The 13,351-nt window shown below is 49.4% G+C and overlaps 3 protein-coding genes across 3 annotated transcripts; 2 read left to right on the top strand and 1 right to left on the bottom strand.

Moving 5' to 3' along the window:
• Nucleotides 1-166: 166 nt before the first annotated feature.
• On the top strand, nt 167-2,944 carry glipr1a (GLI pathogenesis-related 1a). Its single transcript, XM_030113491.1, has 6 exons — nt 167-521; nt 1,676-1,909; nt 1,990-2,102; nt 2,314-2,399; nt 2,468-2,494; nt 2,566-2,944. The coding sequence occupies exons 1-6, from the start codon at nt 342-344 to the stop codon at nt 2,709-2,711; spliced, it is 786 nt and encodes a 261-aa protein (XP_029969351.1). The 5' UTR covers nt 167-341; the 3' UTR covers nt 2,712-2,944.
• Nucleotides 2,945-3,039: 95 nt separating this feature from the next.
• On the bottom strand, nt 3,040-6,323 carry krr1 (KRR1 small subunit processome component homolog). Its single transcript, XM_030113489.1, has 10 exons — nt 6,241-6,323; nt 5,322-5,497; nt 5,056-5,190; nt 4,845-4,970; nt 4,645-4,728; nt 4,502-4,558; nt 3,915-4,085; nt 3,748-3,825; nt 3,421-3,517; nt 3,040-3,332 (listed from the first exon to the last, which is right to left on the bottom strand). The coding sequence occupies exons 1-10, from the start codon at nt 6,311-6,313 to the stop codon at nt 3,181-3,183; spliced, it is 1,149 nt and encodes a 382-aa protein (XP_029969349.1). The 5' UTR covers nt 6,314-6,323; the 3' UTR covers nt 3,040-3,180.
• Nucleotides 6,324-7,818: 1,495 nt separating this feature from the next.
• Nucleotides 7,819-12,301, top strand: LOC115404239 (ankyrin repeat and SOCS box protein 13-like). Its single transcript, XM_030113490.1, has 6 exons — nt 7,819-7,970; nt 8,357-8,544; nt 8,624-8,780; nt 8,863-8,997; nt 9,536-9,727; nt 10,516-12,301. Exons 1-6 carry the CDS (start codon nt 7,928-7,930, stop codon nt 10,641-10,643), a joined length of 843 nt encoding a protein of 280 aa, XP_029969350.1. The 5' UTR covers nt 7,819-7,927; the 3' UTR covers nt 10,644-12,301.
• The last annotated feature ends 1,050 nt before the right edge of the window (nt 12,302-13,351 follow it).

The raw sequence follows: 13,351 nt of genomic DNA, 5'->3' as shown, positions 1-13,351 counted from the left end.
AATGTCTGGCTGCCTGTGGGTCTCACACCCTGTGCATGAGGTGGGAGTCAATCTTCACTCTGGAAGTTTTCTTGGACTTCATCCTGCCTGTTCAGACATGCAGGCTTGCTGATTCTCCTCTGGTTCACGTTATCTGATCCGGGCCGTCACGAAGCCGAGGAGCCGTCTCTCCCAGAAACCCTGCAGAAGCCGAAGCCTGACTTTTATTTTAACCTGTGACGGCATCTGAGGCATCGGCGTGACCTGATGGGAGGGCACACACACTCTTCCTGTTCCTCTGGGTGCTGTGGTTTCCTGCAGCAGTGTGAGGACGGCCCGCAGGCTGCAGCAGCGTTTGCAGAATGTCGGTCTCTCCGGGACTCGTCCTCCTGCTGGGGGCCTGGACGGTCCAGCTGGACCCAGGTGTGTGTTCGCTCCGGCTGCCGGACATCAGCGACAGGCGCTTCGTGGAGGAGTGTGTGAGGCAGCACAATGCAGCCCGTTCGTCTGTGGATCCAGCAGCCAGCGACATGCTCTACATGGTGAGACTCTTCACTCTCCTGTCGGGTTCAGAAACGCTGAGGTGAGACGAGCAGAAGTCTTCTTCCTGTTTTTAAAGGCTGGTTTTGCTGTTCTCCGTGATATTGGACTTTTTTCTCAGATTGAATACTTAAAAGTGACTGGTAACAGTGTCATGACTGTTCAGTGTGAGAAGAGTCGTTCAAGCGAAGCAGAAGAGAAGCAGCTGTCAAGCAGATGACAGATCAGCCTGGAGGTGAAGGTTTGGGTTTGAACGCGATCTGATTGTTCTTGTAAGAAAAGATTCGGCTCAGTAAATCACTCCTCATGAAAGGGGTTCGTTTCAGTTCTTGTGGCCTTTTCTCCTGTATTCTGACATTTAAAGGATTGTTTAAATTTACAGAAAATGCAACTTAGAATAAAATATTTCATTAAAAACCTGAAATGGTGATCAAAAGGTTTACAGTTTGACCTGATCAAATATGTGAAAAATGCCAGATAGGAATAAAAAACCTATTTAAAGGCAAAACACAGATGGAAAAATACACACGTCCTTTACATAAAAGTGCCTGATTATCCTGACAAAACTATTTTATCTTACATGTTGACTCTTTTTCTTCAGAAAGAGAAAGAACTCATGTAGATATTTGTACTTTACATCTGTTCATGAGAAGTTCCAGCCACAGCTGAGATGTGTGAAGGCAGGAAGTCAGGGGAGGTTAGCGGAGGTTAGCGGAGGTTAGCGGTGGTTAGCGGTGGTTAGTGGTTTCTACCTGCCATTATCTAACATCACGGTGTCTCTCTGCAGACTCAGAGCAGCAGCACAGCCCTCCAGATGTGATGCAGATGCTTTCTAGTCATATCTGATTCAGAGAGATGTTCCACCGCCGTGCACGAGTTCTGCTAAAGTTCGCATGTCTTCATCAGCGAGAGTTTGCAGCCTGGCAGTGGAACAGGTCTTTGTGTTGCCAGATCTAACCTTGACTTTCATACAATCGACACACGGTCCTTGACAAGCTTTTCTAGGACGGGTGTGTCTCCACCGGCCTTCCGCTGCTGTCAAAACACTTTTTGATAAGGTCTTTAGGCCGCCGGCGTTCAGATCCCCCGGCGGAGAGGTCCCTGAAAACATCTCCTCCTCTGTGTAAACCAGTGAAGTTGTCTTTTTTGTCCACAGAGCTGGGACGAGGCCTTGGCCATCACCGCCAGAGCGTGGTCAAGACGCTGCGAGTGGGAACACAACCCCCGCCGCTCGCACCCCGACTTCCGCTCAGTCGGGGAGAACCTGTGGGCGGGCTCCTCGCCCTCGTCTTTCAGCGTGAAAAAAGCCATAGAGCTCTGGGTGAACGAGTCACAGGACTACAGCTTCCAGCGGAACGACTGCCGCGGCGTCTGCGGCCACTACACCCAGGTCCGTCCACAGGCCGACGGGACCAGGACGCCTCGGGAAAACTGTCCTTCTCTGAACGTTCTCCTTTTCCCTGCCGCCAGGTGGCGTGGGCGAGCAGCTACAAGGTCGGCTGTGCGGTTCAGTCCTGCCCGAACGGCGTCAAGGGCGTCCCCTGGAAGGAGGGCGTCATCTTCGTATGCAACTACGCCCCGGCGTGAGTGAACGACGATTCAATAGATTCCTTTACGTGACTCGTAGCGCCGATTGCCGTGAGACTGGGTTGGAGCGGAGGGTGTCTGGGACGCGGTGGGGAAGTGGAGCAGTCTCGGAGCGTTGCAGCAACTGTCACGAGTGCAACGCCGGTGTTGGGCAAGTTACTGGATCAGGTGGTCATAATGTTACGGCTGATCTGAGCTGTTTTTCAGAGGGAACGTCAACGGAGGACGACCGTATCAGACCGGAGGCGCGCCCTGCTCCCGATGTGACGGATACTGTGCGGACAAACTCTGCCGTGAGTCTCTGGAGCAGCGTCTTCACGTCTGTCTCTCCTGAACCTGATTCGTCTCTTTGTGTTTCCAGGCAGCAAAGAAAGAGACGTGGAGAAAAGTAAGCGTGGAACCGAACGTCTGTGGCTCCGTCGACGTCCGTCCAGCTGATTCATTCATTTCTGTTTTCAGGATACAGCCGGACTCCAGACGGCGACTCGGCTCCGACCTCCGGCTACGTTTCCATAGTAACCGTCCGCCCCATCGCCCTCGTCCTCACCTTCGCGGCAGCGTTCGCCGTGCGCTACTTCTACCCCGACGTCTTCTGCTATGAATGAGCTTCAGGGCGTTCAGTCATCGCCTGGGCCGCCTCGACGCCACCGCCGCCTGCTCTGGGATCAGATAAAGCACCCTGGGGGGTTGACTCCAGACCGGCGCCCCCCCTGGAACCTTCACAGTAAATGTCACGTTTCTTTTTAAAGCTCCGATTCCGAAGCACAGGAAGTGTGGAAGGTTTGACTCCGCTGCTGGAAACACACAACTATAAATAAAACACAATGGGAAAAACTTTCTGCTTTTTGTGTGACTTATTAGGAGTGTCAAACATAAGGGCGGTGGACCCAAAAGTGGCCTAAAGTATCAGCGGGAACGAAACGGACCAGGCTGTCAAAAAAAAAGAAAAACACTTTTATTTTACATAAATACAAAACTGGAGCAAAAGGAGACGTTTGGATCCAAACACACTCCTGACAGTCTCTGCTCTGTCCTCACACACACACTCGCTGCAGCGGTGTGTGTGAGGAGTGTTTATCCTTTGTTCTTCTTGCCTTTCTTCTTGTTGCTGCTGCTCGCCGTCGTCGGAGGAGGAGGAGGAAGAGGAGGAGCTCCCAGCTTCTTCGTCTTGGCCTTTTTCACTTTGTCCTTGATGGCGTCGATGTCCAGTTTGCTCTCTGCTGGAGCTGCGCGACAGAGAGGGCGGGGGTCAAAGGTCACACTTTCACATTTTTAAAGGTGAAACGTCGTGGTGTGAACGGCGCCTGGGCTCACCTTTGAGCGTCTTCTTCATCAGAGGCTTCTCTTTGGGGGGGATGAAGGCCTTGTTGCGCTGCTCCTGCTTCTTGCTCAGAGCTTCTGCTTGTTTGACCTGAGAAAGAGGAACCGCTGCGTTACAGATCCGCCGCAGGAAGCCGCCACTCAGACCCAACCGTGAGAAAACGCTTCCTGTGGCGAAGAGTCGGCGTCTCATCTGTTATTACATGCTAACGACATGCACTGAGTGAGAAGACGAAGCGCTTCAGACCGTCTCCGGGTCAGATCTGTTGGAGTTTCCTCACAGTTTAAACTATTTCATGTTTAAACCGAGGAAACACCCACCTTGATCTCCTCCATCTTCTTCCTCTTCTTCACGCTCTGCCGCAGGAAGAACTCTCCGGTCGCCAGCTCCTCATCCACCTGCGGAGCGAGCAAACACACCGGGATCAGCCTGAAGGCGAGCCGCGCCGTCTCGGCTGGAGGGGGGGGAGAACGGCTCGGGCTCGGACCTTGCTCTCCGGCTGGGGAGGGGGGAACGGCGTGTACTCCTTCTTCACGCTCTTCTTCTTGGGCTCTTTGCGCTTGGTCAGGTTCTTGTGGCGGAATGTGGGCAGGAAGCGCTCCCAGCTCTGCAGGCGCAGCTCCGGGTCTTTGGACAGCTCCCGCTTGATCATCAGAGTCTGGAGGAGGAGGAGGAACAGGGGGAGTGGGAGGGGGAGGGGGAGGAGGAGGAGGAGGGGGAGGGGGAGGGGGAGGGGGAGGAGGAGGGTCAGATCCATCCTGCACGTTCAAAACATTCTTCCAGTCCAGAACAGGAATGATAAAGTCTCTGAGCTCCAGTCTGTCCCTGTCCTGGCGTTTGGATGTTGTGTGTGTTGAACTGTGATCAGAACTAAACCCTGCAGTGCTGGAGCTGTTGACGCCCTCAGCTCTGGGCGGAGCCAGCCGTGGCTTCCAGACCCGGAGAGAAAGTTCTGTCTGTCAGGAAGTCCAGAACAAGGATGGAAAAGGTCTTCATGGGGCAGCGTGGTGGTTTGAGGACAGAGAACCTCCTCTGACCCCTGAGCAGAACTCCGGGTCCCGGTCCTGGTCTTACCTTGATGTTGTAGATGGGGTGGATGTTCTTCATGGTGTCCATCACCACTTTCCGCACCTGCAGAGCAGAGGAGGACAAACCCAGAGTGAAGCCAGCAGGAGGGGAGTCGATCTCAGGGACGGGTGAGCGGGAGGCGCTCTCACCTCCTTCAGGCCGCTGTACGGCCCCAGAGCCGACACCGTGTTGCCCTGCACCAGGACGTAGCAGTTCGTGAGCAGCTCCAGCGCCTGCAGAGGACACAGCAGGAAACCATGAAGCAACCATGTCTGAGCTTCAACCACTGCAGAACGATCTTCACTTCTCTGTGAACAATTTGTGACCGCCGTCTCGGTTTTCGTCTCGCCTTCAGTGTGGATCCTTTGGGTCCGATGAGCCGCTGCCTCCTCTTCACGAAGCGCTCCCTGTTCCTCACCAGCGTCCCGATCTTGATAATGTCACAGGCGATGTCATCCTGCAGGATCCGCACGGCCTGGAGGGAGGCGGGAGGGGGTCAGACGTCCTGCGGCTCCATACAGCCCGTCTTTAAGGTGCTGCAGACTGCCGGCGGCCCCCACCTGTTCAAACGGGACGCTCCGGGCCAGCAGTTTGATGAGGTCTCTGGCTCGGACGATGGCGTAGGGGTCGAAGGTCTTCTTGGTGGTGCAGACGGTGACGCTGCCCTCGATCAGGTCCAGAGAGGCTTTGATGTGCTGAGAACAATCCCGACAGTCAGCTGAGACACATTGCTGTGATGCTTTTCTTACACTTCTGCTCGCTGAAAGCTTAAAACACTTCTAAAACCACCTCTGAAGTTAAAGTTCATGTCAGCCCCCTGACTTACAGCCTCTCCCAGAGCCTTCTCCACCAGCGGCCAGCACTCCTTCAGGTAGGCCTCTCTGTATTTGGGGAAGAGGGTGGCGAAGCTGCTCTCCTCCAGCAGCCCGCGGGGGTTGTCCTCTTTGGTGAACGCCGGCTCCTTCCACCCATCGGGGACGGTCAGCAGCTCAGACTCATCGACTGCAGGGGGACAGATGTCAGTCACACACAGCTCTGAGACTGTTCATCCAAACTACCACACAGAGAGGTGAACGTCTCGGCACATCCACGGTCTGACGGTTCTCTGATACTCAGGCAAGATTTTTTGTACAGCATCAGGTTTTTCATGTACCTTGAAACACTTCCTGAAAGTTTGCATAAAAGAGATATTTATACCTTTTCAGGATAATTATGATTCCAAGTAAAAACGCAGTAACGAAAGGCTGGCTGAAGCTGGCAGCTGCAAACAAAACGTCTCCGACTCTGGTTCTGCAGAAAGTATCCAGCTTTGAGGTTGGTTCAGTAGCTTTCTTCCTATTAAGAGGGGGCTTTTTGATTCCCACTGTTTCCTCTGCTTTTTGGGTTTTTCTCTGTAAACTTGCCTTTAAACGACTGTGTTGTGTTTGGAACTAAACATTAAAATCTGCACAAGATCCCTGATAAGGAAAACAAAAGGAGGGTTTAGCCAAAGATTTCGGGAAAAAGAATCTCCGACTTCCAGCAGATAACAAAATCCAAATAGATGTTATTCTAAATAATAAAGCTATAACACACGTTTGATCAAACATGTCCACAGAACACATGCTAGGTTTGTACTCCGCAGCGTGCAACACCGCAAACGCGTTAAAACATAGTTTAATAAAACTCAGCTGGGTTTATAAACTGGAAGTGCGTTTTGTACGTATGTTCCTTAACAGCATTTCACTTTTTAATCCGTATCTCACCTTGATTTTTGCTCTTTTTTGATTTTTTCCCCGTTTTTGTTTCACTCGCGTCTCCGTCCGTGGGGGACGCCATCTTGGATAAGCGGAAGTGACGTGTACATTCTTCTTCGTGGGTTTTTCTTCTTCTTCATGGATTTGGGCCGACGAGACACATCACAGCATAATGCTGCCATCTACTGGTCATTATTCAAAGTCCGCAGGTTGTACTCTATTCTACTGAGCCCTGTATTTATTTCCTGTTTTTATTTTTTAGTATTGAAGCTTTTAAATAAATATTAAACCATTTATTTATTCAATTTTTGTCACTTTAAGTTTCATATATGTTAAGTTAAGCATTCTGTCACAATTGTTTTATGAATGTGTTAATGACTGAGTCGTATGTCCCCAGTCTAGGAGCTGTGAGACACCGGGCCTCTTCCACACTTCCCACTGCCAGAAGCAGAGATTTATATAAACATTGATCGGGCCAGCACTTACACGTTTTCCATCTAACACAAAACAGTTTTTTTTCCTTTTGCAAAAAAAAAAAAAAAAAAAGAGCAGGGTTAAAATTCATCCAGAGGGCTCTCAGCCCATCTAACAAAAGAAAAAAGAACAAAATAATCAGCTCCTAATCTGAAACAACAGGAGAAAAATGGCCAAATAAAATAAAAGACCCTCCGACTCTGAACTAGTGATCGCAGTGCTCTTATTTACAGTGATAAACCAAACAATGCTAAACAAAGAATGAAAGTTTCACAATTTTAAGAAAGGTCCACACTGAGTCACGAATACTCACAAAGAACCTGCATGTACATTCTACACACTATAAGTCTGTCTGATACAGTTGTTGTTGGCAGAGTGAGAGCAGAATGAGAGGCCTTTTGTGATATTACTTCTTAAAATCAGTACAACAGACACATTTGGGAACCATGGTCAACTTTAATGATATTTCATTCTTAAAAAAAACAAAAACAAAAACTGCACACCGTCCATTTGATATCTGCTGATCAGCGTAAAAGTGACAGAACATCCATTCTCTGTACCGCTTCATCCTGTTCAGGGTCGCTGGAGTCAGTCCCAATAAATATGTAAATATGGGTCACAGAGGGCCCTTTTAAGTTCAACAATATACATCATGTGTACATTTTTGGACTGGTAGAGGGGACACACACACACACACACACACACACACACACACACACACACACACACACACACACACACACACACACTGGGACTGACTTCAGTGCCACCAATACATATATATATTTTAAAATGAATAAAGTAAATTCACTGCTATTACAATTAGCAACTTCAACAAAAAATATTTTTTAAAATTGTCGCAAAACAGCTTGATTACTTTTGAAGCAGTAACTATAACTTTGAATTTGTATTAAAAATAGTCCGTTTTCAATCAGCAGCTTTGACTGTGAACAAAATAAAATAAAAATACAGATTTTTGATAAACTAGGGTATGGTCTGGCTGCTTCATATTCTGGTCAATCTGAGATTTGTTAGATTTGGTTGGCTCCTCTTCAGCTGTTTACATCAGTGTGAACGACATTTCCCAGCATGCCGTTCGGCCGGCCGCCGTGTCACGTGACCGGCGCCGCGGCTGTTTACAAACAACCCGTCCGTGTTTTCTCCGAGCAGAAGAACGAGAACCCTCCACGCAGCGGAACCCAGGCCAGACCCGCGGCTCGGCATGGAGGTCGAACACCCGCAGGCCTACTTCTTCGGAGACATCGGTGAGTTGTCCCCCAGCGGGCCGCGCGGCGGCGCTGACCCACTTCCGAGCGCTGCCAGCCGGCTAAGCTAGCGAGCCTGGCAGCCTCCGTTAACCCGCGGCTCACCGGGAATAAAGCTCCGAAACAGACACTGTCACGACTTCTGAGGAGTATGGAGCTGAAGTTCTTCCTGCTGCAATATAAATGATATTAATAAATAATAATAATAATAATAATAATAAATATATTATATTATTATTATTATATAATATATAATAAATATAACGCACACTTCATTACCTTTCTGTATAACTACCTGTGCCATATTTTGTGCACCGAAACTAAAGAATGGCAGAATAACATTCACCTGTAAGCTGACGCTGACCAGGAGCTGTGCTTGCTCATAGGCAGCTGGGCAGAGAGAACCGAGGTGCACAAGGCGGCGTCCCAGGGCCAGGCGGGCCAGCTGCAGCGCCTCATCCGGAGCGGCGCCTCGGTCAACGTGGTGGCGGTGGACTCCATCACGCCGCTGCACGAGGCCTGCCTGCGCGGCCAGACTCAGTGTGTGCGGCTGCTGCTGGAGGCCGGAGCCCAGGTCGGGCGGGGTCAGAGGTCACACGGGCTCACGAGACCACCGCACGCCATTTAAAACGCGTCTTTGTGCTGCGCCTCAGGTGGATGCCAGGAACGTGGACGGCAGCACCCCGCTGTGCGACGCCTGCTCGGCCGGCAGCCTGGAGTGTGTGAGGCTGCTGCTGCAGCACGGCGCCAAGGCCAACCCCGCCCTCACCTCCCGCACCGCCTCGCCGCTGCACGAGGCCTGCATGGGAGGTCCGTCCTCTGCCCTCGGTCCCGTGCCCCCCCCCATCCGGCGCAGTGCTGCTTTTCACCGAACCCGTTTCTGCTCTCGCAGGAAACTCGGAGTGCGTGGAGCTGCTGATCGGCCGCGGCGCCGGCCTGGAGGCCTACGACCTTTACTACGGGACCCCGCTGCACGTCGCCTGCGCCAACCAGCACCTGAACTGCGTGAAAGTGCTGCTCAATGCAGGTGGGGGTCACGGCGGGACACGGTGGGGCTCAGGTTGGGGGTTTGAGTCTCTAATAATAGCACGGCTACGCTAGCTGACACTAGAACCTGACAACAAGCGGAGCCCGAGGTCAGAGCAGGAGGCCTCGGCCCGCCGCCAGCCGCTTCCTCTGGATGCTCGTCCTCAAACAACCTCTAGAGCTCCAAACTCTGTATCAACAGACGGCTTGACTTCCTGATTTCCTCGTCTTTCATAGTAAATAAGAACTCAGGTGAGGGGGTGTTCTGTAGATGACTGACTCTCAGTGGACGTTTGTGATGTTTCTGCTCATTTCCAGCTGATCTTCTCTTTGAGTCTTCCTGTTCATTCATATTTTCACTAAAGATTTGGACGATGCCCCCAAAAACAACACCAGAGTGAACTTTACCCGACAAAGATCTAACCACAACACAAGTGATCCTAGTTCTGAACCCTGAGGGACACCTTATTAAACTTCAGAGTGGTTCATTAGGTTCATCTCCTCACTGTGGACGTCGGCTGTTTTCGTTCCCTCCCCAGGTGCGAAGGTGAACGCCACCCGGCTGCACGACACCCCGCTGCACCACGCCGCCAAGGCCATGCGGGTGGAGATGATCCAGATCCTGGTGGAGTTCGGCGCCAACATCCACGCCCGCGACGTGCACGAGAAGAAGCCGGTGGACTACACCGCGCCGGGCTCGCCCTCCTCGGCCTGCCTGAGGCTCTATGAGAGTGAGTGTCAGCGTCGCACCAGCAGGGGGCGAGCGAGGCTCGCTGTCCATTCCTGAGAGAGCCAGCAGCAGCTTCAGGCTCATCGCTGTGAGACTCAGCTGGTTCACGCCTGCACTCCAGGTCTGGGTATAGAAAGTGGGTCACATCAGGAAAACGAGGCTTTAAAGCGAGAAGAGCAGCTTTATCCTCAAAGCTTGAGTTTAAAGGTTCTTCTGGCTGCTGTAGGATGAGATCGCTCCCTTTGTGGCGCCTGAACTAAAATGTGTGTAACAGTCTGGACATAAAGAGATAGTTCTCATTTCTGCAGGCTTGTAGAAACACACTCAAGTGCTCTGTCACACTCTCATGGAAATCATTATTCATCACATGATCTTTTTTAATTGACTTATTATATTTAATTAATCAGAGATAATTTCTCTATTTTTAGAGATTTTCAGATAATTTCCATTGATTTAAAGTCTAAATACTTGCTGACATGTTTAACTGTCCCTGCAGTGTCTCTTTGATTATTGTCTGTTTGAAAATCAGCATATTGGACATTAGAGTTACATGGAATTGATTTTCTTTCAGTGAAACATTAGACTTAAAAAAAATGAGTCAGATCTTGGTCAGAATCAGCTTTTCTCTTTTCAGTCTTTCGCGCTTCTTTTCTTCCTTTTCAATGATGAATGAATAGTTCAGAGTTAAACACACAGAAGATACCATTGCCTTTAAATGGCGTTAACCTGTCCGAGCGCCGCCCTCGCCGACGGAGCGCTGTGACCGTGCTCTCCTCCTCCTCCCTGCAGCCACGCCCATGAGTCTGCAGCAGCTGAGCCGGCTGGCGGTCCGGAGGGAGCTGGGCACTCGGGCCCTGAAGGCCGTGGCCCAGCTGGACATCCCCAAGATCCTGATCAGCTACCTGAGCTACCAGTGAGACGCCGCGGCTCCCGCCTCGCCGCCGCCGCTCTCAGCTCGGTGCCAACCTCAATGTCTGCTGCTTGTTTCATCTGCTTTGTTTTTCGATTCTCTACTTTGATTTTATGACTTGAATTCGTCGCTGAGCTCAGGTTCACTCAGCTGCACTCGGGGAAAGAGTTTTCAGTTTTTTAGAAATGCTGCATGTTCAGCTTATCCTGCTTTTCCTCAACAGAAAAAAAACCTGAATGTTACACAAGTCTTAAACTGTGACCAACAAGATATCCACAAACCACACGATAAGCTTCACTCATTCACTCTTTCATCTGTTACTCTGCAGGATTAGACGAGATTAAAGATGCTCTGGAACTTTCCCCCCAACATGAAGCACTCAGTGCAGAAAGTATCCAAGTAAATGTGCAGCTTCAGTAAAATCAGCCAGGTTCTCTTGTTTAGAAACACATGAAAGTGATTTATTAAGCAGTCATTAAAGTGAAGGACTGTCATCTGAAGTCTCCTCAGGCCTCGGAGAGAAAACTCCGTCGGAGCTTAAAATGGAAATCCAGCAGCGTCCTGGAGAGACGCCGCTCAGCGCCGCTCAGCGCCGCTCAGCTGTGAATCTCTTCTCCTTTTAAACAGGTTTAATGATGTTTTCCTCAGAGCAGCTATAAACGCTGACTGTGCTGCTGATATTACATGACTGTCGCCGGCTCTTTAACCACCAAACCAGCTCTCTCTCTTTGGTTTGTTCGACCGGCCGGTCTCTGATCCGAGGCTGAGAGAACAGGTTTTAACGCCGGGCGCTCCGGACGTCCCGCCTGCCCGATTCTGTCTCCCCGGCTCTGGAGAGACGGACGCCGGCCGCTCAGTCGGGTCAGGTATTTTTAGCACAGGATGCAGGAGGTTGTTTATGAATTCCTCCAAGTGCTTCAGATACTTTTAGCGGCCCGGTTATGACCTGTTTTGGGTGTTTCGTAACTCTGATTTCTGCGTGGGGGAAGGGGAGGGCAGCAGCCTTACTGCAGCATCTCCTCAGAGGAGAACGCCGGATGTCTCACTTCAGCCGCTGTGCGGTCTGGTGGAGTTCTCCGAGAATCAGCGCTTGATTGGCTCCTTGGTCGTCACATTAGCTGAAGGTGATCCCGCCTCACGCAAAACCTCAGATACGTCGTGAACGTAACCTTTTGACGCCGCCGTTTTAAAGCGTTCAGCAGCCAGGAGCAGCTGAATTAGCGTTGTAATGCCAGAGTTCACCACAAGGTGGTGCCGAGAGTCACGGTGCTTCAGTGCGAGAGCAGCAGCAGTAGATTCTCAAACCACCAAGTAAATGACAAGAGCTGCAGTGTTTAGAAGAAACTGCGTGATCAGTGGGTCTGATCACAACCGGGAAACCTTCTGAGAATGATCCACGCTCTGACGAATGCAGTCTCATCCTTTGTGCATAACATGGATCCGCCGGTGCGGCAGAGAACCTGTCAGATCCCCGTCCAGAGGATCCTTTTCCTAAAATAATCCGTGGGAAACATCAGGGAGAGCAGGGAGGGAATGGAGACTTACCTAACAGCAGGATTAACCTTCACTCTGAAAGACTGTGAGTCTTACTGAAATCACTTTGACCTCTCAGAACACTGAGGAATCTCAGAATGTGTTCCTGATTTTCTGTCATTCACCTGTACAGAGGAGATGTGAATATATGTATGTATGGATAATATATGTTGATTTATTGAATAAATTATACTGTGAAACAGTTTGTTACTGTGTTTTGTCTTTTGTGCCACCAGTTTTCCCCTCCGTCCATGTTGAAGAGTTAACCTTTACAATGAGCCACAGTAGTTCATGAAGTTGTCCGGATAGTTTGGGCGTCTTTGCAGAAACAGATTTACACTCATGAAGTTTCACTGCCTCACCTTCACTGCTGTTATGACTTTTCTTCCTGTATTTAACAGATTAATCCTTCATAGCTGTTTTAGGTGTGTTAGACTTCTCAGCTCTTTTCAGCAATTTTAGGTGTTTCATTTTAACTGTTTTTCCTTTTCATCTTTTCTTTCCTTCATTCTTTTTTTAATGGACATTCTTAGATTTCAGTTACTATCTAATCATGTTAGTCATTTGACCTTTAGCTATTTTAGCTGATTTACATTTTCCTCTTTTACCAATTTGATGTTTTTACCCTCATTCATTGTTTAAGAGCTTTATTAATAATATATATTATATGATTTAGATGTTTTTTAAGCTTTTACTCTACCTTTTTTTTTAGCATTTCAAGTGAACACGTTTTTTTCTCTTTCTTTTCTTCTTGTGATGAGAGTAATATTGAGAAAATAATATAAATATACACAATGAATATATATATGTATATGTGTGTGTGTGTGTGTGTGTGTGTGTATACACATATGTATATATATATATACACAATGAATATATATATATATATATATATATATATATATATATATATATACATATATATATATATATATATATATATATATATATATATATATATATATATATGTGTGTGTGTGTTCATTGGTGGTGTGGAGGGGCTGCAGTTCCCCTGGTCCTCCACCAGGCTGCGCCACAGTTAAAGGAATCCCTGCCTGACTGAAACATGCTGAGTTCAGACTCTGAGGCCAAACAGAGACCGAGCTGTCTGTCTCCAGCCCCTGACGGATCTACTGTCAGTCCTCTGAGAAATGCGTCCTGCCGCCGGGCTCGGAGCCACTG

The sequence above is a fragment of the Salarias fasciatus genome, chromosome 17 (genome assembly GCF_902148845.1).
Source record: "Salarias fasciatus chromosome 17, fSalaFa1.1, whole genome shotgun sequence".
In the NCBI taxonomy this organism is placed as follows: Eukaryota; Metazoa; Chordata; class Actinopteri; order Blenniiformes; family Blenniidae; genus Salarias; species Salarias fasciatus.
This window is presented reverse-complemented; position numbering and strand designations above follow the sequence as displayed.

Bases quoted from the DNA above. Each gene is read 5' to 3' on its own strand.
- krr1 (XM_030113489.1), bottom strand. From the start codon at position 6,313: ATGGCGTCCCCCACGGACGGAGACGCGAGTGAAACAAAAACGGGGAAA. The intron at 5,498-6,240 runs GTGAGATACGGA...GTCCCCCTGCAG, and splicing joins AAAAAAGAGCAAAAATCAAG to TCGATGAGTCTGAGCTGCTG. The intron at 5,191-5,321 runs GTAAGTCAGGGG...GATTGTTCTCAG, and splicing joins AGAAGGCTCTGGGAGAGGCT to CACATCAAAGCCTCTCTGGA.
- glipr1a (XM_030113491.1), top strand. From the start codon at position 342: ATGTCGGTCTCTCCGGGACTCGTCCTCCTGCTGGGGGCCTGGACGGTC. The intron at 2,103-2,313 runs GTGAGTGAACGA...GCTGTTTTTCAG, and splicing joins GTATGCAACTACGCCCCGGC to AGGGAACGTCAACGGAGGAC. The intron at 2,400-2,467 runs GTGAGTCTCTGG...TTGTGTTTCCAG, and splicing joins CTGTGCGGACAAACTCTGCC to GCAGCAAAGAAAGAGACGTG.
- LOC115404239 (XM_030113490.1), top strand. From the start codon at position 7,928: ATGGAGGTCGAACACCCGCAGGCCTACTTCTTCGGAGACATCG. The intron at 8,545-8,623 runs GTCGGGCGGGGT...GCTGCGCCTCAG, and splicing joins TGCTGGAGGCCGGAGCCCAG to GTGGATGCCAGGAACGTGGA. The intron at 9,728-10,515 runs GTGAGTGTCAGC...TCCTCCCTGCAG, and splicing joins CTGCCTGAGGCTCTATGAGA to CCACGCCCATGAGTCTGCAG.